General features: G+C 39.6%; 1 protein-coding gene across 4 annotated transcripts; it reads left to right on the top strand.

Annotated features, from left to right (window-relative positions):
• The first annotated feature begins 63 nt into the window (after nt 1-63).
• On the top strand, nt 64-22,462 carry cpt1ab (carnitine palmitoyltransferase 1Ab (liver)). 4 transcript variants are annotated; one of them, XM_023415435.2, is made up of 19 exons: nt 64-132; nt 7,547-7,711; nt 8,274-8,416; nt 9,669-9,840; nt 10,314-10,415; nt 11,099-11,236; nt 11,399-11,476; nt 12,809-12,916; nt 13,609-13,696; nt 15,934-16,129; nt 16,877-17,065; nt 17,172-17,277; nt 18,003-18,119; nt 18,455-18,619; nt 19,145-19,276; nt 19,372-19,524; nt 19,935-20,048; nt 20,299-20,391; nt 20,491-22,462. In XM_023415435.2, the coding sequence occupies exons 2-19, from the start codon at nt 7,571-7,573 to the stop codon at nt 20,572-20,574; spliced, it is 2,319 nt and encodes a 772-aa protein (XP_023271203.1). In that variant the 5' UTR covers nt 64-132; nt 7,547-7,570; the 3' UTR covers nt 20,575-22,462. The 4 variants fall into 4 exon arrangements, with proteins under 4 accessions (XP_023271203.1, XP_023271204.1, XP_023271201.1 ...); XM_023415436.2 differs by lacking the exons at nt 64-132; nt 13,609-13,696 and adding exons at nt 3,755-3,893; nt 14,156-14,240; XM_023415433.2 differs by lacking the exon at nt 64-132 and adding an exon at nt 3,755-3,893.
• Nucleotides 22,463-25,861: the final 3,399 nt, after the last annotated feature.

Raw genomic sequence — 25,861 nt, 5'->3', positions numbered from 1 at the left:
CTGGCAGGCGCAACACCAGTGACAGTACGACGCACGCGCACGAGCAGCGGTGGGAGGCACGCCTCTCCTCGCAGACAGACAGTCAGAACGCGGGGTTCCGTATTTGATGGGGAAGAATCGACCTAAAGGACGGTAAGCCATCATAATTAACTGTGTGTTTACAGTTACGCAGCATATATTCAAATATTGAAGGAGCTTAACTTATACCCCCTTATTTTGTACAGATATTTAAGACGAGGTTTAGCTAGTTGATAACAGAAATCTCCCCAACTCAACCTGAGTTGAATTGTGGTTGGCAACAGCGGTTAATGTAATGTTAGCTTGACACATTCATGTTACTTGGGTATTTACGAGTGTTAAACTTTAAATGGTTTCAATCTAATTAATAAACTCCTTGACAAAAAAAATTGTCATCTTGCGCCACCTGTTGGATAAACTCTAGACATACATGTGATACTGGGCTGTATAAAGGCTGTATATCTGATGTTTGGCTTGGATTGCTCTTAAAATAAAGCAAGGTTTCCTTATGACCTTCATCACAGGCGATGGCCTCAATTAGCACATAACCCAGAGTCTTATTTTTCCTTTTCAGATTGTTAAGATTTTTGGGGCACGAAAACACTATCGCTACACTAGCACCATCGAACTCTTTAGCTGCTATTCTAGTCCTATATGGAGCCACCATAGAGTTGAAAGTATCCAGAATTTCTAAACAATTATCATAGGAAACAATTTTGTGATATCTTAAGTACAACTTGAAAATCTACCCTTAACTGCAGATGACTACTTCAAATTTTTTTTAAATGAAACGCAGCTTTTTTGCCAATTGGCAGTTGAAAAATTTATCCTAACTGGAGAAATGTATTGTTGCACTCCTGACCGCTTGGTGTATTTAATAATGTACTGTTAAACCACACAAATGTTGTGTGTTGACAACACCTCACATTGCTGCTATCTGTCACTCTTAATAAAGAGTAGAATCCTTTAACCCACACAGCGCAGTTTAACAGTGGATGTCTTCTACTAAAGATATAGTGGTTTCCACTCTTAAGTCCCATTGAACCCAAGTCATGCAGTTATTGTAAAATGTAACACAAAAAGTATGCAATAAGTAGAGTGACAGAATCTGTTTATTATAAAGCAGGAACATCCACACCTGGTTTATTGCCATACTGTTAAGTACCATTGCTGTTAAAAAAACACACACAACAAAATACAGTTTACTTTAATACAGAATCCAAATTTGTCAGTGGAACATTGCCTGTGTGAAACTGGGGAATGACCCATGATCTGCAGCATTGTGCAGCAGTGCCCCCTGCGTCCGAATGTACTTTTAGTATTGTGTTAGTAACATCTGTGCTTTACCTACCATGACAAGTCCATGACAAATCAAATGTTTACTGTGAAAAAGATAGACCTTTATCACAAAAGATAATTTGTCTTATCATTGCAGAAAACTTAGTTGAAACTAGCAACAGTAACAATGGCTTCGTTCCATTCGGGTGTTCTCGTAGCCAGACCACCTAGTGAGCAGGAGCAATACCAAAACCTAGAAACTGGGTCACCTAAGAGGAATGCAGCCTATATTAATGTTGATTACTACACCTGTGGTTTCCCTGCTATCACTTGTCAACATCATCACCATTTCAAAATACTGGGGACTAGTAGCTGACAGAGCTCAACCACACAGGTATTTCCAGTTGTTGGTGTTGATTGGAGGTTGATGTTGAGTGGAGCAGGTCTGGGGGATTGCTGAGGTCACAAAACTCGTTATACTCCATTAGGGTGTTGGCTGTCCCAATCTTAAAGGCACGACAAAAAAAACATCAAAAAGAGGTCTATGAAGCACAGGCCAGGGTCATTCCAATGGAACCACAGTTCTTGCTGACTACTGCAGGAACCCCAGTTCAGTTCCCATTAGCAGTACCTGAAGTTTGGCTGTGCATTGCTATGTCTTTTTTGGCAGTACTGGTACTAGTGACTTGCTATGAGTAACTTCTAAGTGGCCTGTCCAAAGAGAGGAGGGATCCTAGAGGTAGCAAGAACCCTCTCAGTGAAGGTCGTTGCTGTCAGGACTTAGTAGGACTTGGCACACCTACAGGGGAAGGGGTACAGTAATTGTCATGGTAATGTACATGCTGCGTGGCTTGATGGAATCAGAGGAACAGAATCATTCATCTGATTAGTAACACCTGTGGTTTTCCTGCTTATGACAAGCCACAACACCTGCAGTTTAGACTGCAGGTCTCCATTGGACATTAAAGAAAAACGAGATAAATAAAAAGGTCACCAGTTTCACTTGGGGCTAATTAGACCAAGCTCTTACATTGACAGTTTGTTATGGCAGTTGCTAAATGTTTCCACACATATGAACACCTGTACAATAATATTATAGTACAGTACACATCCTGCAAAAATATCAAATTTGTGAAACATGTTGTTGCTGTGTTTTAAAAGTGTTTAACATTTAAGCTCCAGAAAAGTGGTTTTGTACCAGGGCCTTTATATTGCATTGCATGTGCTTTTATTGCATCCACAACCTGTATCTGACTGTGGGAACTGAATTTCACCTTTTGCACAACTGAATCTGCTGTGATGTTTTCATTCACTGCATAATTATTTGTTTGTATTTGATTGTACAGGTGTTCATAATATTGTGTACATGCACTGTATAGCTGAACAACTTAAGTACATGGTGTACTGGTCCCTGAAAAATGCTATGATGCTATTTACTGCATCATGTCCTCCTATTGGTTCATCTGCTGTCCTCATATAACCTTTACTATACATACAGTTGGAATATATTCACACCCCTTAATTTCTTTTACATTTTGTTATGTTGCAATCGTATGCTGACATAAAAAAAAGTTTGCCTGATCAATTTACACTCAGTACCTCATAATGACAAAGTGAAAGCTGAATTATAGAAGTTTTTGCAGATTTAAATAAAGTAAAAACCATAATATCACATTGACAGAAGTATTCAAATCCTTTACGATGACACTTGAAAACTTCCTTGAGGAAGTTTCTACACAGGATCTCTGGAGCTCAGCCAGAGTCACCATGGGGTTCTTGGTCACCTCTCTTACCAAGGCCCTTCTCCCCTGATTACTCAGTTTGGCCAGGCAGCCAGAAGAGTCCTGGTTGTTCCAAACTTGTTCCATTTAAGAATAATGGAGGCCACTGTGCTCTTGGGAACATTCAATGCAGCAGGATTTTTTGTAGCCTTTCCCAGATCTCTGCCTCAACTCAACCCTGTCTCTGAGCTCTGCAGGCAGCTCCTTCCACTTCATGGCTTGGTTTTTGCTCTGATATGCATTGTGAGACCATATATAAACAGGTGTGTGCCTTTCTCAATCATTTTCAATCAACTGAATTTACCACAGGTGTGCTCCAATCAAGGTGTAGAAACATCTCAAAGATAATAGAGGAGTGGGAGGCACCTGAGCTAAATTTCAAGTGTCATAGCATAGTGTCTGAATACTTATATCAATGTGATATTACAGTTTTTACTTTTTAATAAATTTGAGAAAAAAAAGATAAAATCTAAAATTCTGTTTTCACTTTGTCAATATGGGCCATTGAGTGTCGATCGATGAGGGAAGTAATTTTTAATTTAGCATAAGGCTGCAATTTAAGAACATGTGATATACCTCTGAATGCACTGTAGCATAAGAGACCTCAGGGGGGCACTGTTTCTACCATGACGTGTTTTGTAGGTCAGTGAGAGGAAAGAATTGTGACGTACCAAAAGGGGCGGGCGGTGTGGCGGTGTATACAAGTCTGTGCTCCCATTCATGCAGAGTATATAGCAGTCCTCGCCCACAGCTAAACTGTGCTACTTCCACGTCAAAACACGAAGCTCTGCTCTCTCAGACTAATAGAAAGGGCCGGTGAGTAAAAAAATCTCCCTTTTCACTGTGTGCCAGTCGGTGTTGACGCTCTCTGCAGTTTTCGAAGTAGCCGTGCAAATATGGCTGCAGGGCTTTTGGGGGAAAAAAAGACATCGACAAGTTAAACAGAGCCCTGTGAAAGCTTTTGTTATTTCTATGCAGTTGACGTAAATGTCAGTATGTTGCATTTCCTTGTCAGCGCAGTGCGTAGAGCTGTGGGGTGTTTACATGACGTACAGGAGATTTTCTTAGCTCTGCTTTGACTCAACTGGGCGGATTGTGAGCTTATTTGGCTCGTAACAGTCAGAAATCAAGTTTACAGACAAATCTTTGACTTGTGAAAATGAGACCTAAATCTTAGCCCATTGCACTCACAGCTGTTCTCCTAATTTTTAAAAGCAAATTGTGAAAATATATGTTGAAGAGGCCCCCTGAATATCTGCGTGAAACATTTCATTATGACTTAACAGCTTTGTATTTAGATAGCATGTTGTACGACCCAGGTGGTCTTCATGTTCATAAGACGAATGTAGGCAAAAGTCCAAGTAAAGGTCATTCATTGACAATCACCTGTTAATACACAGGCACTTCTATTAGTAAGTAATAATACAGTATAGTGTGTCTGTGCCCGGCAGTGGCCTGTGATGTGTAATAGTAGCAAAAGAGGAATTTAGTAAAGGTATATATGTCTGCAAATGTCACCTGCCAGTGAAGGTCAGTAAAAGCTGGTCTGTCATGGTGTCCTTTTTGTAAGAGGTTTTATAGAGGTAGAATTAACACGCTGTTTAATTACATGTGGCTGAGAACCCTGGTTATTTTGATAAATAAATAGAATATAGTTTATTGACAACAGTGGGGGGTGCACACTACTGACATAATTTCACACAGACCACGTGGGCGGGATACTTGATATAGTAGCAGACAAATGTAACCTACTTTTTGCCGGGGGTATTTGTTGGTAGTGATGTTGTGCATTATGTTGAGGTGTTTAGTAATGACAACTGTCAGAAAGTTTAATGAGATGATATGGCCTTTACGGTCTGAGTCAGTGCAGATACACAACAGGGGGGTTGCCGTGATTATTAATTAACGCTAGACAGCATTTTGCATCTGCTTTGAAATATAGAAATTGGACAAACGCCAATTATACAATGTCCAAGACAAAAGCTGTGTTTTGCGTGGCTTTGTTGTAACCACAATGTGTTATAGTTTCTGGCATAGGAGGATTTGTGAGTACACTACGTTGCCAGTTTTACACGGTATCTAAGCGGCGGAGCGCTGCGACCTTTCCCCTAGTTTCTGCAGCACAGGGTAGATCATGTGATGTTGGAAAGTAGCTGGGGGAAGGGACTGGCTGCTGAAACACCGATCTGTGGATGCTGCTCCTTCTGAGGACTGAAAAGGTAGAAACGACGTGTCCTGCTTTCAGAGTGTTTTAAATGAATGAAATAACCCTGAAAAGAAAGCATTGCCTCCTAGAAACGTAGCAGAGGTTTGCAGGAGAAATTAGGTAAACGTTGTAGCCAGGAAAACCTAATACCACCAAGCCTTAGCATGAAGTACCATACATTAACGTAACCCTGAGAACGCATATAATCAGCGGTCAGTGTAAGACTTTACCTGTCGTTTTAGACAGTTTATTCTTATGTTATAAAAAAAATATGTTGTATATGCATTTATATTTCCGACAGCAATTGAAGGCAACTGGAAAACGGTATTGCCTCTCAACGCCACATCCACAGTTTCATCATACAGCTTTCAGTTTGTAATAAATCAAAAAGGATCAGCATAGAAATATTATTGTTGTTTGCAACCTGCCATAATATCATCTAAAGTGGCACAGTATATTTAATGGATTTAATTTATAGGTGCATAAGAAATAGCCTAATTAAATCTTAAGTGTCTTACATGTATAGCCAAGACCTAAGCAATTTTACTGAGCCCCTTCTGCACAACCTGTTAATACAAAAGAAATACCAATCATATCTTGATATTAACTAACCGTATTTATTGCCTACTGAATATATGACAGACAAGAAATCTGCAGTCTTAGATGCTGGTTAAGGTAAGCACTGACAAGACCCACTTACCGAAATCCTTAAGTCCCTTTTGAGCACCCTCCATTGAGAAGTCTTTTTATTAAGAAGTGTTCCACTACTGAAGGAGGGGGAAAGATATCAGTATAAAGAATAAGCATGGTCATGCTGTCCCTGCTTGGTTAAACTCAGTTCCCACTGGGCTTTCCTTTATCTCCACACTCTTGTTTTCTTTTAAGTCCCTTCCAATATCAAATTGAAAATTATTAATTAAAAAAATGTCACCATGACATTGTTTAAACATGTAATAGCTCACTTAAGGTTTACAAATTCAAGATAAAAAGAGCCTCTAGTTATAGTTTGCATAATGTTAGTTCCCTTGTAGTAAAAGATAAGATGCCACACCTGCCTAACCAGTTCAGAGATGGGTAACAGTGGCACAACAGTCACCTCCCAGTGCATCTCCTTTGGTGTCAGCTTGCAGGAACCAGCTTAGTTGATATAGTAGCTGAATACAAAACATGCACATAAAGCTAGATTATGCAGGATATGCCTTTATTCACAATATTAACCCCCCCCCCTTCCAAAAAAAAAAGACATGCAGCTTTTTGTGAACGTTAAATGTTGGCTGTTAATAATCACTATTACTAAGCTTGCTTGACACAGGAAAACAGCAGAAATGTAGTCAGTTTGGTGCTTTGGTTATTTTTTGTACTTAAGGTATCTGATGTTATTTTTTATAAATAAGTTTCAATGCATCTCACATGATAGCTTTTTAAGAAGGACACACAGCAGATAGTTGTCTGAGACATAGTGAAATCATTGTGCTACAGTTATGCGCTTGACTGTTCTTCACTGACGACACAATTGAGGTGTTACACAGAATAAACACAGAGTTAAGTGGCAAACAAGACCAATAGCAGAAAATGTGTCCAATGATACAGAAAATCAAACATGTAGTGTTTAGGCCTGTTTTGAGCCACAATAACCAATAAAGGAGACTCTTCTAAAAAGGGAAATGTTGATCATAGTAACTCAAAAGAGCAAAAGATCATTTTTCCAAGTTTTAGTTCTGTAGTAATTGTGTCTCTGAACTCATATACTGTGCTTTTGAGTAAGCATGTTCTTATCCATCCTCCGCTTTAACTCTATCCCAGTATTGCTTTCAAACCAAGTAAGAATAATTTTCCCACTCAGTGGCTGTTACCCTACAAAGAGCTTAAACTGATTAAATCTTGGAAATCAGGTAACCTGCAGTGTTGTCGAGGAATAAGGAGTACTGATTACAAGGAACTCTGACAGGAACTGGTCAGCGTGAAAGATTGTTCTGATCATTTCCTTACAACAATTATTTACATCTTCATCCATGTATCAGGACGTGTTGATTGTACATTGTTTTTCTGGTGCGCTCATCATTCTTGAGGTCAGTACCAATGTGACCACAACTTTGTGATGAATGTACGAGAGGGAAATGATGGGCATGAACATAAAGTGAGAAAAGATTGTAGGAACAGTTATTAAAATGTGTTTTTCACATACACCTTTTATCTTTGATATAAACTCTTTTCAATCTTACATTTAAGTAACTTAACTATCTTGCACTTTCCTCTCATTCAGTGACCCTGTGCAGTAGTAGCCACCATGGCAGAAGCTCACCAGGCGGTGGCCTTTCAGTTCACCGTCACCCCTGATGGCATCGACCTACAGCTGTGCCATGAGGCTCTACGCCAGATCTACCTCTCTGGCCTCCACTCCTGGAAGAAAAGGTTCATTCGCTTCAAGGTGAGAGGTGTTTGAAGTATGGGAGCACAAAGTTCAGAGGGTTTATGTAAAGGGGAAATTTTGTTTATCTTTGACTGAGTTGCTGTGACTCTGCTTCTGTTTATTTCTCTTCTCAGTAAATATTCAGTTAATAAGCAGCATCATAAGGGGCCCCAGCAGCACTATGTTTTTATTTACTGATTGCTATCCTGCTGTAAGTCTGTTTGCTGGGTTACATTAACTCAATCACACTAGAAGGTCACCCACTCTCACACAAACAGCCAGCAGTGACGGTAACCTTCCTGTCTGTTCTTTGTGTCCTAACCTTTGGCCTAGATGTCTCTTTACACACAGTCATATTGAGTCATTCAAATCCAAAGCCTTCTAGCATTTTCACACATTCATCTTCCATTCTTTGTTTAGATGTCGGTAATTAATGATAGATCACATTTATTAACAGGAGAACACTATAGTATGAAATGTTATGAAGTGGGTGATTTTTATAAATTACAGGCAAATATATTCTTTGCTCTTTCTGACCTTGATGACCTTTGTAACCCTCCGTTTGGTTGACTCTCCACAGAATGGGGTAATGACTGGTGTGTACCCGGGCAGCCCTGGTGGGTTCATGGTAGTGGTTGTGTCCTACATGTCCTACAATAAATATAATCAACTGGATCCTTCTCTGGGGTTGATTGCCAAGCTGGGCCAACACATACCTATTAGGTAAGGCCACCGATATCTTGACGTGTTTCCTAGCATGACACGGTGTTTGTTTTGAGGTGTTTTTCCATTACTGGCAATATGGAGCATATAATAACTATATTGGAGCTACAATATGGAGTAATATGAAATATTGATTTGCTAGGTTCTATAGTATGAATTTAGCTAGAAAAGATAATAGATATGGAAGAAACTGTGATAAAAGATCCAACGTGAAAGTGCCACATCTTCAGAAGCAATGACACTGGAATTTCTTTTTACTACATCTATGCAATTAAGCACATGCCTCAGGTATTTACGAGAAAACGTGTAGGCGTGTTTCTCCAGCACCTCCATCAGTAGCAGCTCTTGGTTTAGTTATAGACTGTGAAGTGAAAGTGTTGATCTCATTCCAAAATCACAATTTGTTCTTCGTTCTGTCCACCACACCTCATCTTCATGTTTGCTAACAATATTGATCTTGTTTAGTTATTGTGCAAACATTTCCTGTCCATATAAAACTTTAATGCCTCTCTTATCAATAATGCTGGGGATTTACCCTCAAATGAAGGACGTTATTTATAACAGTGTTGTTAAGGTTGGTATTCTCAGAAATATCTAAAATTTTTCACAAGTACATGTGTTTAGTGAGAGCACCTGTTGGTGTTACATTGTTTCAAACACTAAAATAACAGATTAAAGCTTATTTTTTTCATTTTCTCAAATGTATCATCAATGACACTGGCTACACTGAGTAATAAACGTGTAGTATTATATATTTATTATTATATTATTATTATTATTATTGTGTGTCTGTGTGTGTGTGTGTGTATTTTAGTCCTATCAAGATAAATGATATGCATTGTTTATCAGTCATGGTTTAATGTGACTTTGTTGACTTTGGACTGAGCTATGTCTGGCAACTGCTACATGAGATTTATTGTCCAGTGTTGCTGTTGTTTTGTTGTAGCGCACAGTCTTTTGGATTGCTCAATAGGTCAGACTTGAAAGTTAAATAGCCGGTGTTATTACCTTTAATATAGCCACCATATCATCTAATTGTTCTTTCCATCTAAGATAGAAAATGAATTTGCTACAATAGTAATTAATTCTTTACAGACCCACTTTTAAGTCTCGCTCATTATAACAGCGTGATTCTTAAGCAGGAAAGAATAATCTCTCATACTTTATATGGTTCCACTGTGCAGTTAAATAAGAAACGCTTGATTTGCTACAGATTGTCTCACCCTCTTTGTTTCCCCTTCTCTGTCCACAGCCGATATATGTCCACAGACAGCCAGAGGATAGTTGGAGGAGTGTTGGTGGGCACGGGCCTGTGGGTCACCATAATCATGATAATGAGGAATGTCCTAAAGTGCCTGTTGTCGTGGCATGGCTGGATGTATGCACGCCATGGCTCTGTGTCCTGGTCTACTCGTCTGTGGATGGTGAGCCAATGAATGCGTTCCTCTGTTCAAATTACTTTATTAAATTTAACTAAATTTTGTCTCTGTCCCTGCGTATGGAAGACATTGTCATGACTTGTTAGACCCAGATGTACGATGAACATTTATTAAGCTCATGGCTACAATATTTATACTACATTTGTATAAACTCTGTATATTATTATACACTTGTGCATTTGTTTCACTTGTGAAATGATTTGGAGTGATGTCCACCATGCATTGCTTCAAGACATTAATTTCCTCTTGATGTAGGTTAACAATACCCAGTTACAATGCAATTCTTATGTAAGGTGTATGACATGCCATGATTGCTACTTTGGTCCTTATAGTTTAACCCACTGGTTACGACGTATTTGACCTTTGGCTCATACCCTGCAGGTTTCCAAGAGAGACACACACCTTTCTTTACCTTCCTTTGCCCTCTCTCCTCTCCCTTATTTGTTCTTCTTGTCCAGTTATTAGTGAAGGTGTTCTCTGGCAGGAAGCCAATGCTCTACAGTTTCCAGAACTCCCTGCCGCGGCTTCCTGTTCCCACTGTCAAGGACACCTGCAGAAGGGTAATTTCCATCTGTCATGTCACTTCCTGTCTGATTGTTCATAATGGTCCTAGCTGTCAAACTACAACAAAACTTTCCATTTTGAAAAAAAATTGAGAAGACTTTTCATTCTCTATTCTTTTTTTCTAATAACCAATTGAAATAAAAAGCCATTTAATACCAAATTGCCTCTGATGGCTGTTCAATTATTGTATGGGTGAATGTGGCAAGTATTGTAAAGTGCTGTGAGTGGTCGCTAAGACTAGAAAAGCGCTGTATAAGTGCAGTCCATTTCATTTACTATTGAACTGCTTGTAAATGCTTATCTCTGTCATGCAACAAAGGGCTCTCTTTGAGCAGTGAGGAAGTACTTACTTGAAACAATGAAATATCTAGTCACATCTCTGTAGATTCCTAAGACTCCTGGAAGATTTTCAAATCTGGCAATGTGAATAACCAGTTCAAACAAAAATCAGTGTAGGTTTTGATTTGTGTCAGTTCACTTTTCTTTGGGTCATTTTTGTTTTCCTTTGACTGTGTCCCCCAAGGCAGAGCCACTAAACAAACCTCTGGCTGCCTGTCATTATCTGTCAGGGGAGAAAGAGTAGATGACTAGTTTTTCTGGCCTATCTCGCCTCTCCTTGTTTAAAACTCATCACCCTTGGCTTCACTCTTTGTTACTTTTCTTCTCTCCGTGTTAACAGTACCTGGATTCTGTGCGCCCACTGATGGATGATGAGCAGTATGAAAGGATGAAGGGCTTGACTAAAGACTTTGAGAAGAACCTGGGACCTAGGTTGCAGTGGTACCTCAAACTCAAGTCGTGGTGGGCCTCAAACTATGTGAGTCAAAAAGAATTCCACTCCCTTTCCCTCTTCTCCACTCTTTTGTTACAGTTTCACTGTCCTGGCTCTTGATTATGCATCAAACTGTCAGTAAAAGCAGTGTGTCTAATAATGTCACCCTCTGTTTCTTCCTCCCCTCCCTCTCTTTGTATTGCACAGGTCAGTGACTGGTGGGAAGAGTATATTTACCTCAGAGGCCGTGGGCCCATCATGGTCAACAGCAACTATTATGCCATGGTAAGATATCCGTACCTGAGTGTCTGTTTGCAGGCAGTGGCACAGCCTTTTGTTTGAAGATGAAGGAATAAGCTTCTTCATGTAGGTTGTGATCGATTCTCTGAAGGTGTGTGTTTGTGTTTTCTTTTCCAGAGTAAGTTCCAAATGCTTTTGATATAGTTATGTGAGTGTGACCCTTTTTCAGCACTGTGATATAAAACTTTTAATTGAGAGTTATATACAATGGCTATTTTCCCCTTTAATTATTAACTGCTTATCTTTAATTTTGGACTAATTTTTCACTAGAACAACTGAGTGACCTGTCACCTCCACGCACCACCATGTTTAAACTGGCATCTGTTTGACATACCACACTGTTGGTGATGTGGAGTAACATGAGCACTTAAAGTACAGCTTTAAGTTAAATGACAGCTGTACCAAACGCCAAACTTAGACAGAGCAACAAATTGTATGAGTAAATATTGAAAAATAACTGTATCTGTATCTTGGAAGTACAGTTGTAGCTTCTTCCTTTACCTGAACTTGAAACCTGAAAAATGTAATCTTTGATGTGACTGAATACATTGTCTTGCATTCATTTAGTAATATAGAGAATTTGTTGAAAAAGCCCTTGGATTTTAAGTTTTATGGAGTACCACTATCTCATATGTGATAACTGTGCGCACATGGATAGTAAATGTTTTTCTATGTAAGGTAAGGATGCACTCTTAGTGGCATAAACCTTGTGTGTCTGTGTGTAGAAATATACACTATGCTAGTGTCTCAGGGGACATTATGCAGCTTTACAACCATAGTCTTAGAGTTTTCAGCATCTTGGCTGACAAAGCTGCATTACAATGTGTCTTTACTGAGTAGACAGCTTTCTCCAAATCTATGGACCCAGTGAACTTAACAGTACATGTAACAGGAAAACCCACAGCTCCCTCTACAGGTTTCTGCCTGAATGGCTGAAACTGGACTGTTACTGCAGCAGTGCAGATATGAATCATTGCTTATCGAGCAATCACCACTATCAAAATGTCTGTTTTGCAGCATATTAAAACTACATCTCATATCACAGTCACACATCTGTCAAAGAAGGCAGACTTGGTATGGGGGTCAGTGGAAAAGCACTCAGCAAGTTTGAAATAGCAGGTCATGGTAGCTTCTGTATAATTGCATACAGCACTTGACCTAAATAACAAAGACTCTATGGATGGATCACTCAGTACTCACTGTTCTTCTGTTGTCATTTACAAGTCATTACTTATGCTGATGTGTTTTTAAGGACAGTGTAAGATGTGGGATGAAATGTGACTGATGATTTATTAATAATAAGCTCCTTTTCTCCAGGATTTCCTGTACGTGTTCCCCACCTCCATCCAGGCTGCCAGGGCAGGTAATGCCATCCATGCCATCATGCTCTACAGGAGAAAACTTGACAGAGCCCAGATCAAACCAGTGAGTACAGAGCTCTGTTTTTCCTCACCTGTTAAATAGTTTTGTTAAACCCAGGTTAATCTATAATCTTTGTTCAAACTGTGATACAAAAATACATTAGTGCATGTTTGATCATATCAATCCTATGTAAATGTTTAACTCGTTAATCATTTATTGATTTTTAGCTATTATCACAGTGTGTTTGTCTTTTAAGTTTACTTTAACAGCTGCTTATCTTTCACAACCTGTTCTTGTGTGCTTAAAGTAAGTTTGTCATCCACAATCTCAGCTGTGATGAGGCAGACAATTGTTGTTGCCCACAGCTCAATGTGTCTAACTCTGACTTTTGAATGAGCCCTGCACTGTGCTTCTTGCTTGTTTTGATCAAAGTACAGCTGTGATCACGAGCTCACAAGCATTTTCTGAGTGAAGCTTAGTGAATAAGGCTTAATGAATACTCGTGATTTCCCCGCAGCTCTTGTCAGTCCTTTTCCTTTACCAGTCTGCATGATGCTTAAGTGTAAATTATCTAAAACTTTTTTACCTTTGCACAGTACTGGTACACACCCTACAACATGTTGTGTAAACACACACTGACCTCTGACTGTATACATATATACAAACACCAATGCATGAGCTCCCTCTATTGCACACTTACATTCGGTTGTCTCTGTTACTGTTTTGTTCCTTCGCTATGTCGGATGCTGCGTTAGCTTTACTTGCTGGCGAACAAGGTTCCTCTGTGTTCGGCTCAGTGGGAGCGGATGTTTAACACCACCCGCATCCCTGGTTTGGAGACAGGTAAGAGGAGGGCACATCTCCGCCGTGCCCTCTGACCCCCTACCTTGTGACCCTAGCCACTTCTTTGGCAATAGCCATTGGAAACCCTGACTACTAGACTCATTCTCAACAGCACAACCCTGAAGAATTCTACCTTTCATTGGCTTTCATAGTGAATTTAGTGAAATATCCTGAAAATAGTTAGATTTTAGTTCAAATCCCACTGTTACATCAGGGTTTTGCTGGTGGCATTGAGCTAGCAGACCACTGGTTTCTGGACCCTGCTCATGTCTCCTTCTCTGGCAACCTTCTGGGGTCTCTCTTGCTCCTTAAGACTGCTTATCAGACCAATCCTCATCGCTCCCTCTCCACTTCATCCATGCTTCTGTCCCTGTATGTGTGTGTCTGATGCTGCTCTCTTGGGATTTTAGTGAATTAGTTTGTCATCTTTGTGTTTGACTCTCCCCTTTTGCTTTTCAGCTCATGCTCCTACACACTATTCCCATGTGCTCATCCCAATACGAACGTATGTTCAACACCAGTCGTGTCCCAGGTGTAGACACAGGTAGAGTCTTTAGCAGTGCTTCCTCCTCACACTACTCCTATTGTACTTCTCCTTGATACATTTTTTCTTTCTGTTTTGTAATTGGAAATGATATAAACTTAATAATGCATGTGTGATGGTCAATGCACATGTCAAAGACTAATTTGCATGTGACTGAAATCTAGTATTTGAGTTTGAGAAGGCGACAGCAGTGGTGTTAAGGTAAGACCTGGAAATGTCCAACAGTGCTGGGCTTTCCTGATAGTTTGATGTGTGTTCCATGGAGTTAGATACTGACATACAATAATAACTTTTACTTCTGGGGGATGCTCATAATAAATCAACTCTGAGAGGGCAGGCAGCTATACTGCTGAAGAAATTTCATGATATAAAGTGACTCAAAAAAGAACTTTGTTGAAAGTTGAAATTAGGAGCTCTTGTTCAGTCAAAGAACAACTGTGGATAGAATTTCTATTTTGTGATGTAACATAAATTATATCCTATAACCAAGACAAGGACCTGTTTGAGATGAAAGCCCAAATGCCTCAGGACTAAGACGTGGGGCTGTGATGTCATATAAATGTTTGACACAATGTGTACATTACTAAGACTTTAGGCTCTTGGGCTCTGACAGACTGTTTTTAAGACTGACATACTACCAGTAGAGCACAGAGGTGAATTCTAACTTTGAATAAATTGAATTGCATGAGAAAAGTAGTGAGGAATAGTGTCTTTGAAAAATCAAGTATCACTTTAAATTGTGTTGTTACAGTGATACAGAATTTAATATAATTCAAATGGTGTGATATGAGTTTGAAGTTATCTGACTGGTTTCAATAGTTTGTATTTGTAGGTTTTGGCAGACAAAAAGATTGGAGTTACTGATCCTAGTAATATAGACACAGAGCACCAGTGGAAAAGTGGCAGTTTTTCTTTTCATATTCACATTGCTGGAGGTGTATTCATGTGCTAGAGGAAGCACAATAGACTCAGTATTACCTGGATGTGAGGTGGTGGTTGTTCTTGGGGTTGTTCCTAGTGTAAGTATCCCCCACTATGTCCTTTCTGTAACAAGGGCACTGCCTGTTTGAACATTATGAGCGTCAACAAAACAATGTTATACATTTGTATCCGAGATGCAGACAATGTTTTTGAATTGGCTCCTCTTGGTTGTGCACAGTGCTGTTCAAACAGACATTGCCTCAATTCATTGTATTCAAAACCACTGCCCTGTTCCCAAATTACTTTTCTTTTTCATCTCACTTCCTGCACTTCCCATTTCAAGCTGCTTTAGTTTTTGATCTGGATAGCCCCCCCCACCCCATCATATAATATCACTGTGAACTGAGTTGTTTTGTGCCCTTCAAATGAATATAACTTCAAAATAAACCCTAAAATAAGTATTTTTCTCACAACACAAATCTGGTATTTTGGATAACCCATCATTTCACCACTGGGACCAAGAACTGGTCACTAACACTTTTATTACTCCCAGAAATGAAATGCTGTGACATTCATACTCTATTTGAACTGCTGTCTTCCTTTACACACAGATCTTGGCAGCAATAACATTTTAAAGTATAAGATGCACAGAGACACATGTACAAACACTTAAATCTACTCTCCCTGACACCACCAACAACACAACTCCAATTGTCTTTGTTTCTTTGTTTTCCTCATTCATCCCTCCTTTCCATTGGCCCCTCTCTCCCAGACACACTTCAGCACATGAATGAGAGCAAACACATAGCTGTGTACCACAAGGGCCGTTTCTACAAGGTGTGGATGTTTTATGACGGGCGCCTGCTGTTGCCACGGGAGATAGAGCAGCAGATGGAGAGGATCTTGTCAGACAAGTCGGAGCCCTTGCCAGCAGAGGAAAAACTAGCTGCACTTACTGCAGGGGACAGGTAGGTGGTATAACAGAGCAATCTGCAGCTGGTATTGACAGAATTTACATGTGTAGTGCATAGTAACACAACAGACAGTGAAGAAATACTGTACATACATAGATGGAAATTTATTGCAATGATCTTTCAAGGTTTATTCAGTTAGGTAGTGATTTGCTTTCTGGAAAGCAGTTCTACAGTGTTAATTTACCCAAGATAACACAGTAATAGATTAATATGGCAGAGTTAGAACAGACTAAAACAAAACAGCAATTTTAGGCAGATATCAATATTTGACCTGGTGAGTTATCCATCAGTATTTTTCAATGTTTTAAAGATCAGATCAGAAATCAGTTTTTAAAATGTTATTATATTATAATATATTGTACCCAAGATATGTACGGCTCATTTAGAAAAATAAACACAGTGGACAGACTATATGATACAGTTTTTAAATGACCTCAGACATACAGTATCAATAATGCTGACATCTGCAATAAGCTAAATTCATATAGTTCCCATAATATCAGTCCAGATATGTGGGATTTTAGTTTTTGAAACTAGCAAAGGGTTTGGCAGTGACCACAGAAATGCAATGAAAGTACTGTACCTCCCTCCCACACATCACACTTTTCTCATACAGATGATGAGATACTTACACACAGGTTTGACTTTTGTAATACACTGATTCAGGTGTGCCTGAAATGACTGTAAAGTAGCAGAAAAGGTTCACACGCTTCCTGTTACCTATTCTTTAACATTTTGCAGGACCCCATGGGCAAAGGCACGTGAAACCTTCTTCGGCCGTGGTAAGAACAAGCAATCTCTGGACGCCATTGAGAAAGCGGCCTTCTTTGTAACCCTTGATGACACCGAGCAGCGCTACGAGGAAGACAATCCAGTCAAGTCTCTGGACAGTTATGCCAAGTCCCTGCTCCATGGAAAGTGCTATGACAGGTGGGACAGATAAACTTGATGTAATTTGTTGCTGATCAGCAAAGAGTGTCTGGCACATGTTAATTTATAAATAAACTAAGGGTGTTAATTATTTGTTTTTATTCAGGTGGTTTGACAAATCCTTTAACCTGATAGTGTTCAAGAACGGCACCATGGGGCTGAACGCAGAGCATTCCTGGGCAGATGCTCCAATCATTGGTCATTTGTGGGAGGTACGTCAGTTTAGTTTAAACATGCTTCTAATTATCACATTGTCACATAATTATTTTAGAATAAATGACCTCTCTTTTGGCATTATCATAAAGTCAGGTTTCCTTCTTTTACTTCCACAAGCTAAATTGGGGTTTTTTTCCTGGCTCAAAATGAGGCCGAGGTGGTACCATCCTGATCATGTGCACACAGGCACGTGGATTTCAACTGGCTCAAGCAAGCACGTTTTACAAGCAAGAGTGAAGAGTTTAGTGAATCCTGAGTAATTTCCATAAGGACAATAATAAACTGTCACCTTGTGCATTTTTTACAATTTGGTTGATATTTTAAAGACTCATTTAAACAATTGAAAAATTTTATCCCCAAATGTCTTTGGGGAAGATGAATAAAAAGTATTAAGCATTAAAATCACCTGATTGTGATACAGCGCCACCAGGTTTGTGTAATGCCGCAATTGCAGTTACAAATTACAGACACTCACTGAGTGCAACACTTATAAAATAACCCATCAGAGTTTGTTGAGAGATGGAGGCAGCTGCCTCGTAATTCTCTTAGCAGGAAAGACCCTGTCTATCTAGAGCTGTCTAGAGCTTTTATTTTCTGATTGGCACAATATTTATACTTAAAGCACTTAAACCTTTTTGACAGAAAAGTTAAAGAGCAATCAATCAATTTCTTGTCTACCATTTAATTTAGCTCATCATGTTAAAACTTGACTGTTTTGCAGCATGTGCTCTCCATGGACCCTATTAAGCTGGGATATACTGAGGAAGGTCACTGCTGTGGGGAGCCCCACCCCAACCTGCCAGGTCCTCAGAGGCTGCAGTGGGATCTTACTGCTGAGGTCAGACTGCTACAACATCTCTCATACTACAGGATTGCACCTGAGATTTTGATATTCACAAGTCTTGTCTTCCCTCTGCTGGTAGCTTGAACTATGTGCACCAGTGTTAATATTTTATTACTTAAATTTTAAGATGTATAGAAAAATAAGCCTGCAGGGTAGTGTATACTTGAAACGTGTGGAATTAAGTTATGTCAGTTTAAGTAATTATAGCTTAGTAGTAGTTAGTAAATAATAAGTTAATAGCTTTCTTAATACCGATGCAGAGTAATGAATATGTTTTCATCGATACTACATCCATTTTATCTAACATACCTCTCTGTTCCTTTCTCTAGTGCCAGGAAACCATCCAGAGCTCTCTGACATTAGCCAGGAATCTGGCAGATGATGTGGACTGTCACATTTTCCCCTTCACTAACTTTGGCAAGGGTCTGATTAAGAAGTGCCGCACCAGTCCCGATGCCTTCATCCAGATCGCTCTACAGCTGGCCCATTACAGGGTTAGTACACTCATCTCACTTGTTTGTGATTTATAAATTTAAGCATCTTATATTGCAGAAGATTACTGTTTTCATTAACTATTTTTGTTTGTTATGCAGATATTTATTATTAATATTAATATTATTATTGAGGATAAAATGTTATGCCAAAGCTTTGGGGAGAGCAGAAATGGAGAAAACCGATAAAGCACACTGCTCATAAATCCCAGCAGAGGGCAGTCACAACTTGACTGAATAACATACCCCAGAAGACTGTCAGACACTGTCAATAAATGATTTAATGAAAGCAGTGGTTTGATGCTGTATTTTCCTGGTCCTGTTTAGGTTATGGATTTGTAGATTAGATACTGCATTTCATTGTGCTTGTGTTATTTAGTCAATCCATTGTAAGTGTAAATGTAAGCCTCCTAAAAGTCACTGACTTTTTTTGTAATTATCAATCATCAAAGTCAATAATCTAATGTAAACTTACTTACTTCCTGTGGTGTCTCTTTTTTCTTGCCGACCCAAACTCTCTGTCAACAGGACAAAGGGAAGTTCTGCCTGACATACGAAGCCTCCATGACGCGTTTGTTCCGTGAGGGCCGAACAGAAACTGTGCGCTCCTGCACGATGGAAACATGTACCTTTGTTCGTTCCATGATCAGAGATGAGACAGTAAGGCTAAACAGTTGCAGTTGTTGTTAATCATGCAACTAGTACCTATCAATTGTTTGCCATGTTTCATTTTTGTCTCTTTCCTGTCCACTCAGAGAGAAGAGCGCCTCAAGTTGCTCAAACTAGCAGCAGAGAAGCATCAAAACATGTACCGCCTGGCTATGACGGGAGACGGCATTGATCGCCACCTTTTCTGTCTCTATGTGGTTTCCAAATATTTAGGAGAAGACTCAGCTTTTCTCAAAGAGGTATGAATTGTTGTTGGGAGATTTCTGCTAATAAAGTCGTCAAGTTGACGCTTGTCATATTGTCCATATGAATCCAGGGCCTTTCTTTTTATTTCTTTACAATAAGTGCCTTATGTCCGAGTGCATCAGCTCATTACCTCATACAGTGAGGAAAATTTGAGAGGTTTGCAGTACAAAGGATGGTTTCAAGGTTTGTGTCTAACCTTGGTCTAGACTTAAGGGGCCCTTTTTTTTAAAAACAAGTCAGGCTGAGTTAAGAAGTGGTAGCTGGTTAAAATAAATCTTGTGCAGGACTCAATAATTGAAGAAATAACTACTGCAAATTTTTAAAGAGTCTTATTGATAGAAAATAAATTTTACATGGGCTTTCTTGGACTAGTGAATGAAATGTATGTTCCCTTTACGTTTAGGTGCTGTCCGAGCCATGGAGGCTGTCCACCAGTCAGACTCCTCTGCAGCAGGTTGAGCTGTTTGACCTGGTCAGATACCCAGAGTATGTGTCCTCTGGGGGTGGATTTGGTCCGGTGAGTTATCCATCAACTTTTAAACACAGAGTGAAGACTGAAAAACATAAACTTGTGCAGTCATGTCCCATATGGATCAGTCCATCTATCATAAATATGTGTCACTAAGGGTTAGCATGTTACAATAAGTATGTATCCATCCACCTGTTTTATGTACATCTTGATTTAGTAAATAAAACATCCAAATGTACATGTTATGTGTTCTTGTCAAACAACTCATCGCTCTTTTATTGTCCTCTTGTGTCCTAAGGTGGCTGATGATGGTTATGGTGTCTCTTACATCATTGTTGGTGAGAACCTCATCAACTTCCACATTTCCAGCAAACACTCAAGCCCAGAAACTGTAAGTTCACCAGTTTTTCACTAAATTTCCATTATTTTATGTCCATTATTTCACGAAGACAGTTTTTGAAATCTTGTTTCCTTCTTTTTGCTCCATCAGGACTCGCACCGTTTTGGTGCCAACATCAAACAGGCCATGCTGGATATTCTGGATCTCTTCCAGCTTGACAAGAAAGCCAAGTGATTGCCCTCTGCGTGGATGGAAAAACACAAGATGCTGTTTTTAGCAAAGCATATATTCTTCCTGAAGCTTGTACAGAATCAAATGTTGGATTTTGGGTTGTTTTAAGTTAATTGATGTTACAGATGTAAGGATGATTGAGAGGTATTTGGAAACATTACTGTCAATGTTTGTGAGGCATTTATGTGTACTGTATGTATAGGCAGGGTGAGGTTGTGGAGGTAATGGGTTCAGGTAGTGCGCAGATCAAAGTTTTTATTTACAGGACTGTACACACCTGTGCCTTAGTGACCCACTAATGTAAAAAGGGCAGAAAGGGAGGAGAAAATTAGTGCCGCTCTAGTCTAAGATCAAGTCTGTATTACCACAGTAAGAGACATTTCAGCTAAAGGATTGTTCAGTAGCATCATCGCATATTTGAATCACATTTTAAGTTAACAGATGGTGTAATATTTTTTTTACAAGCCTTCGTCCCAATTTTAGGAAAAAATCCTATAATATGTTTTTGTTGTTTCAAGTGTCTCCTCAGTTGCAGCACCTGAGTCAGGTGTAACCGGTCCAATCAGCACACTTCATGTAAAATATCATAAGAAATTGTGTGTTGTGTTGTGTCCATTAATTTCATATGGCTTAGTTTAAATACTGAATCTTGATTCTTTAGGGTGGACAGTTTGTATCCAGTAATATTATACCTGCTGAAGTTTGTAGGAGTAAATCTGTTGAGCTATGATTAAAAGAATTATAAATATTCACCGTTGATCTGGATCTGTGATTCTGGATACCAATACAAAAACAGAGAACTGTTGCTGCTGTCCAACCAATGGATCTCCATTGCCTTTCAGTCAAGTGCACAGCCAGTGTGTTTGTTCTTTTTAGCTGCTATGATTTTATGACATAGCGACAAAGGCAGAAGATGTTTATGCGTGCGTGTTTGTTGTTTTCTTACTCAGGTTTTACTAACTTGGCCTAGTATTCTGTGCTGCTGGCTGCAGCATTGCAAGTGCTTATGTGTGCGTGTATATGTGCAACAGTAGAAGTTGAGATGCAGTACAATGTCATGTGACCCTGCTGAGTCGGTGGGTACTAGAACATTAAGTTTGCTGTTGAAGTGAGCGATTGGCAGGACAGGGTGTGTGTCTGGGGTGAGTGTGACCCAGTGTGTAGCCGATGGGTGACATTTTTTTTTCCAGTTTCCTGTGTTTTGAAAGAGTGGGTTAACTGTACTTCAACCCTGTGGTGCACTCCATGAATGGCCCTTTAGTTCAAACTAACCAATTCCTAATAACCTTGGTAGCCTTTTGTCAGATCAAGACAAATTATAAACTTTTATCAGCAAACTGTCAAGTTGTTGTGGTGTTGCAGCTGTTGTTGCCTTGTTGCGATGTGGTGCAGATTCGCTCAGTGGGTTATTGTGTCTCTCCAGTACAGTAGGAAATCTTTGTTTCTCTTGGACTAATGCTTATGAAGGGCAAAGGGGCTGTTGTGTGTAGGAATGCATTTTTGTTATTATGTATAAGTTGTTAGTTCAACATATTATTTATTTTTTTCCCCCATGTTTTAACCTCTTTATTCACGCAAAAAACAGTTTGAGACTTGCGTATTTACCAGCTGAATGCGGCTAATGATAAGCACTAAGTTAAAGCTTTGCTGATATTAAGAAGTGAAACAGACAGAATGCTTCCTTATTTTTGACATGACAAATTTGTTATCACAGACTTTGCCAGTATGATGTAGTTGTATGACTTTTTATCTTGGTAGACCTCATGTTTACACTGCTGCATGGTTTTTGAAGATGAAGCTGTATATGTTTGCCTTTAATTTAAAGACATGTCAAAAGACAAGCAGCTGATATACCAAAACGAGTTTTAACAATAAAGTGAATGTCAAGACACCGGTATCTTCTCCTGAGTATTTCATCTCTTTATCTTTTTTTTGTTATTTAAAATCCCTGTATTCACCCTCAATGCCAAACACAGTGATGACTACAAACACCAAGATAACAAAAACTAGTTTTCTAACAGAACTAATGATTTAAATAAAAAAAACTGTTTTGATAATTGATTGATCAATTTTTGCAGTTTCAGCTCCTCAAATGTGATTTGATGGTTTTCAGAATAGCTTTTTAATGTGTTGGTTGAACAGTATAAGTAATCTGAAGATTTAGGAAATTGTGATTGGTAAAGAAAATAATTGCTGGATTAATCAACAATGAAAACATGCAAAGGTCTACAGCCATGCTAGTGACTGAAGCTGTGCTTTATAAGGCACTGCAGTGTTTTGAGCTAAATGCTAATGTCAGCGTAAAGCGTCAGGTATAATTGTTACCATGTTCACCATCTATCATTAGTTAGCACTAAATACAAAGTTCAAGTATCTGGTTATTATCCAAAATTTTGGACAAATTGAAATTATGACCTGATAATTACACTAGAGGAAATGCTAAGAAATCACCAAGATTATTACAATTCATCCTGAGGGGGACTTAACAAATGTCACATTGATCCATCCTATAGTTAATGAGGCATTTCACTTCACGAAAAATGTCAATTTCGTGGTGCTAGAGGAAAAGTTAGGTGATCACCAACGTGACATTGCACTCTGGTCCATGACTGTCTTGTAAATTCCATCTAATTCCATCCAATCCATCTAATAATTGTTGAGATATTTCAGTCTATATCAAAGTCGTAGACCAACAACTAACAAACATTGCCATCCCAAGACCTGCGTCAGTTGCTGCCCAAACTCTTAGGTGTTTAGCTTGGTGACACATGTTCTTTTACTGTTAGCTCAGATAATCTCACCATCTAATTCCCTGAAAACCAATGAGGAATAAGAAACTTGAAATGGCATCAGTGAAGCACAAAGATCATGCTGTGTCTTATTGGCATTTAATTTGGGTGTTCAACCCTCATCCATATCTGATGGCTGACTTATTGGCAGAGTTATGTTTATCAGGTTTTATTTTAGTTCTGACAATATGTAAACCTCCTGAAACCGGTCTGATGTGAAAATTAGATCTTTCCTTACTTAGCTCAGTGTTTACTTAATCAAAGGGAAGCTGGAGCCGGCCCTCTCGCCAGGTGGTCGGGCTCAAGTGGACGTCACCGAGAAGCCAGCTCAGTCTCTGAGGGTATTAATAAGTCCCTCTTCTCGTGGCGTATTCAGCTATTAACTTAAATTAAACAGAAGATGTTTAAAGGCACTGAAAGGTGACAGGTTTCCAAGGAAGACATAGGCAGGAAGTGATTACATGTGGTAGTTTCCCTCTAGCGCCTGTCCATCCCATTTTCTCTCTCTCTCACTCACACACACATACACATACGCACACATCCACAATGGTACACCCGCCCCACGATGTCACCCTGCCCTGGGCTTCCGATAGCAGGCTAACATTTCCAGACTGCATTCCTGAGGTCTGCTTACTCCACATCTACTCTGGGAACCTGCAGTTTGGCTGCTTCAGAAAAAGGATCACTTTCATGGCCAGCCCTTTGTATATATTTGCTTTTGATGTCTTTATCAAAAGCATGAAGTGTGTCTTGCCTTGTGCATTAGGAAAATTTTCATTCGTATTTACACAAAGGAGAAAGCCAGTGTCTTCTCTCTTCGAAAACGCAAGATAGGCATACTATAACAAATCCATACAGCGTAATCAACAGTCTTCAACCGGCTGGCTTCTGGACAACAAGCCTTTAAATTGTACACCTAATTGGCAAGCTGGAAAACCCATTCACTCAAGAGCAGACGCTGAAACCTAAAACCTTGACTTGCACTTTCTAAAAGTAGACTTTGGGAGAGATCTGCGGCCTGCGCTTGTCACCAGTTTAATTCATGTGCCACTTGCTCCACAACACCCTCAAAGAAAAGAGGGGAGCCAATGTTGCCTATCCTGTTTTATAAGCTATTCATTCACGCAGCTAGGAGTAGGGATGTTCCCATTTTGTCCGCTGGTAATCGCCGGTAGCTGTGAACAGTGGAGAATAACATTGCTCTCATTGCAGCTACTGTATGTAGATCATTCGTGTCATTCTTGATTTGGGTTTTGGCAGGACAGGTTGTTTTTCCTGCACTGCTGGACAACTTACGTAAGGCTCTGTTATGCCCCAAACTAATTGGGTTGAATGTTATATGTTGATTCAGTGAATGAGGAAAAAAATAATTGGACCGCTGTGTCCTGCTGCTAAATGTTAATTTAAGGGTTGATGTTTTTAACCGCAGGCTTTCTGGAAGGAACTGTGTTATTATGCCTTGATTTCACATTGAAGTGGACCTCAAAGGGGGAGATCCACTGTTCAGAATAAAGGATCAATATCAAACATATATAAAGCTCATTTATGTGCACAGATTAGGGAAAATATATATTACATGTAGAATTAAACTATGTGAACCTCTATTAACTGAAAAAATGAAACACTTGTTGAAGTGTTGAATGTTGAAGGTCACTTAAGGTTTTGCATACACAATTCTCCAACTCTAGCTCTCTAACCTCGGCTGTCCTCTTCAGCACTGTAACTTCATCACCTCACAAACCATGGAGCCACACTAGTATGTGTTGTGAATATTATCTGACTGAGAACTGCGCCCAGATTCTTAAAAAAAAGAAAAGAAAAAAAAAAAAGTGCCATATGAATCTAAGTGATTAAGGCGAGGGTGTAAACGGAGATGGTGAGCTTGGTGGTTGGCCTGGAGGGACCGTGCATGTCTGCGGCCAGCTGCACCTGTCTAACTGCGCTAAAGGAGTAGGGGGCCAGCGTGGGGGGCCCCAAGGTGGAGCTCAGCCAAGGGGCAGCAGGGGAGGAAGGTAAAGAAGAGAAGCTCAGCGCCGGTTGGGGTTGAATGTGATTCCCCTGAGAATCTCTTCCACCGCGTGCTCTCCAAAGCTATAAATAACTTTTATTAGGTTTAAGTGGAATTAGTGGAGATGTGCCCACAGATATATAGACATAGACTTTCTGACATGAGGAGAAGGAAGAGTGAGAAGTGTTAATGATAAGAGCCCCCCCCCACACACACACAGGAGCACGCATATGCAAGTGGATACGAACATGGATGCAATAGATATGAGAAGTTAAATAAGTGATTTACCAATGACTTCCTTCATTTAATCATTTTCTATATTTGCATATCTCATAAAGAGCTGTCCAGGTGTTTTTTGACATGAAGGGTTCAAACCTTGTCTTCTCCGCTACAAGGGTGGTCTCCGCCCTGCTGCCTTCCTGCTGCCTTCCTGCTGCTAATATATAAAATAAAATCCTCATGAAATAAGCATGAACTCAATGACTTGAGGAAG

The sequence above is a fragment of the Seriola lalandi genome, unplaced genomic scaffold (assembly GCF_002814215.2).
Source record: "Seriola lalandi dorsalis isolate HSWRI2012SDOR001 ecotype SW California unplaced genomic scaffold, Sedor1 jcf7180002054553, whole genome shotgun sequence".
NCBI lineage: Eukaryota > Metazoa > Chordata > Actinopteri > Carangiformes > Carangidae > Seriola > Seriola lalandi.
This window is presented reverse-complemented; position numbering and strand designations above follow the sequence as displayed.